Source organism: Aplysia californica, unplaced genomic scaffold (genome assembly GCF_000002075.1).
Source record: "Aplysia californica isolate F4 #8 unplaced genomic scaffold, AplCal3.0 scaffold00207, whole genome shotgun sequence".
Lineage (NCBI taxonomy): Eukaryota > Metazoa > Mollusca > Gastropoda > Aplysiida > Aplysiidae > Aplysia > Aplysia californica.
In genome coordinates, this window is record NW_004797477.1 from 357,451 (window position 1) to 359,395 (window position 1,945).

Below are 1,945 nucleotides of genomic sequence, written 5' to 3' on the forward strand. Positions count from 1 at the left end.
ACCCATGACGTACTGATGACCCCCCAAATTTAGAGAAGAAAATGTTTCTGTCGCTACCTGGATTGGAACCCGGGACTTTTGAATGAGAGGCGAACACCTTAACTTCAAGTCACGAGAGCCCCCATACTGGTGTCTGTGGTGTAGTTTTACAGTCACAAGCGGGAGATCTGAGTTCAATTCCTGTGTGAGGAGAATATCTGTTCAGTACCTCCGTCTTTCTGCTGCGATGTTGTATCCCTCTCTACATGTGTTGTCCGTGACAGGTAGGGTTAAAGCCTACCTCCTAAATTATCTCAAGTCAAATGAGTCAATGGGGGGCGTAAAAAAATAATTTCTAACAAAAGCTAACAAAAACGAACGGAAGAAAAGAGACTTTCGAATTTGTACAAGACAAATTTATGTGCGTTAATGAAATTGTTTTTTTCAACCAGGCGTTTGTGGCAACCGTCACCAAGGTGAGCAATCGAGAGTTTCGTTTGGAGAACAAAGATTACAACGCTGTGGAGCATGTTGGGGACAAACTGTGCTTCACCTTCATTGGTCACGGCGACGGAGATATCTCGCCTGCTGCAACCATAAGCATCGAAGGGATGAACTCACGTAAGTTAAACCTGTCTCTGAGTCTGTCTCTGTCTTTGTTGCTTTGTCTCTGTCTCAGTCTCTGTCTCTCTTTCTGTCTATCTGTCTGTCTGTCTCTCCCTCTCTCTTTTTCTCTCTCTCAGAGCTGCGTACCGTTTTGGATGTTCCATTTTTAGTACGGAAATGAGCCTCAAAATCTGTAAGTTTCACTAAGAAAAAGTATGGATTTTTGTAGAATCGTTGATAATAGGTTATGCCGTTTGCTGAGCAACAGAATCAAAAGATTCGATTTTTAAATTATACGGATATCAAAAACTGCAATGGAACCGGAAGTGAATTTCTTTCTTACTGTTTACGTCCGGGCAGTAGGCCTAGGCATTATAAATGCGTAAAAAAAACAACAAACCTGAATAAATATGCGCATGAGAGCCATAGACCTCTTATTCCTGTTGTGCATGATAATATTAAGTTGATTTTGGCAAGTGCTAGATGGTATCCAATATGTGCGAATTCACGCTGCTCAAAAGAGTACTGAAACTCACTGAAAAAGTAGGGAAAAGTACAAAAAATTGGCATAGATCTAGTACTGATAGTCTAGGCTCTTTCATGGGTAGGCAGCTCTGCTCTGCTTCTCCCTCTTTTTCTCTCTCTCTCTCTTAATGTATGTCTATGTCTGTATCACTGTCTGTCTCCTGCCTCTTTTTGTTTATGATAAATAACATTTCATATTTCCTTTGTTTCTCTGCTTATCTCAGCTCTTCTTTCTGAGCTACCTTTGGGAAGCAAAAGGAAAAAGCTCATGTGAACAGAAGACTTAAACCTCTGCAATAAAGACTTTAATAAGGATCTATAGATGTATGCCCAGATGCACACATCTGATGTTGAAATAAAACTACTGGCCAACATATCTGCTTTCAAAAGTTTCTTACTGTTCCAAATATGCAGTCATCAAAAAGCCTTTCTACTGTTTTGTGACACATTGTGCGTTATGGTGTATTCTCAGACTTTCTGTTTGTTATCTTATTTTGTGACATATTTTACATGTTTTGTTTTTCACAGCTTCCGGCAGTGGCCAAACAGGATCTCCGGCCCATACGACACAGAGTGCACCAACTCCTGCTCCGAACACAGGTGTGTGTGTGTGTGTGTGTGTGTGTGTGAGTGTGTGTGTGTGTAATTGATCATAATTTTAGATGATATCCTAGTCGATTCAGGTATGTATAATGGAGACATGAGCTCCATGCAACTGGTTATGGTTGTAGTTTGAAACCTTTTTGAGGCTGTCTAACTACAGGTTCTTTCTGAATCAAATCACTTTTTCTCCTTTTTCTTTTTCTCCTCCTCCTCCTCCTCCTCCTCCTCCTCC

At 40.8% G+C, this 1,945-nt stretch overlaps 1 protein-coding gene across 2 annotated transcripts in view; it reads left to right on the top strand.

The window, feature by feature from the left end:
* Positions 1 to 1,945, top strand: part of LOC101850805 (endoglucanase E-4) — a 53,570-nt gene that overhangs the window by 5,401 nt on the left and 46,224 nt on the right. For both annotated transcript variants that reach the window (XM_005099255.2, XM_005099256.2), the window contains exons 3-4: positions 432 to 600; positions 1,639 to 1,710. In XM_005099255.2, coding sequence (XP_005099312.1) covers positions 432 to 600; positions 1,639 to 1,710 — 241 coding nt within the window. The remainder of the gene's footprint in view (positions 1 to 431; positions 601 to 1,638; positions 1,711 to 1,945) is intronic.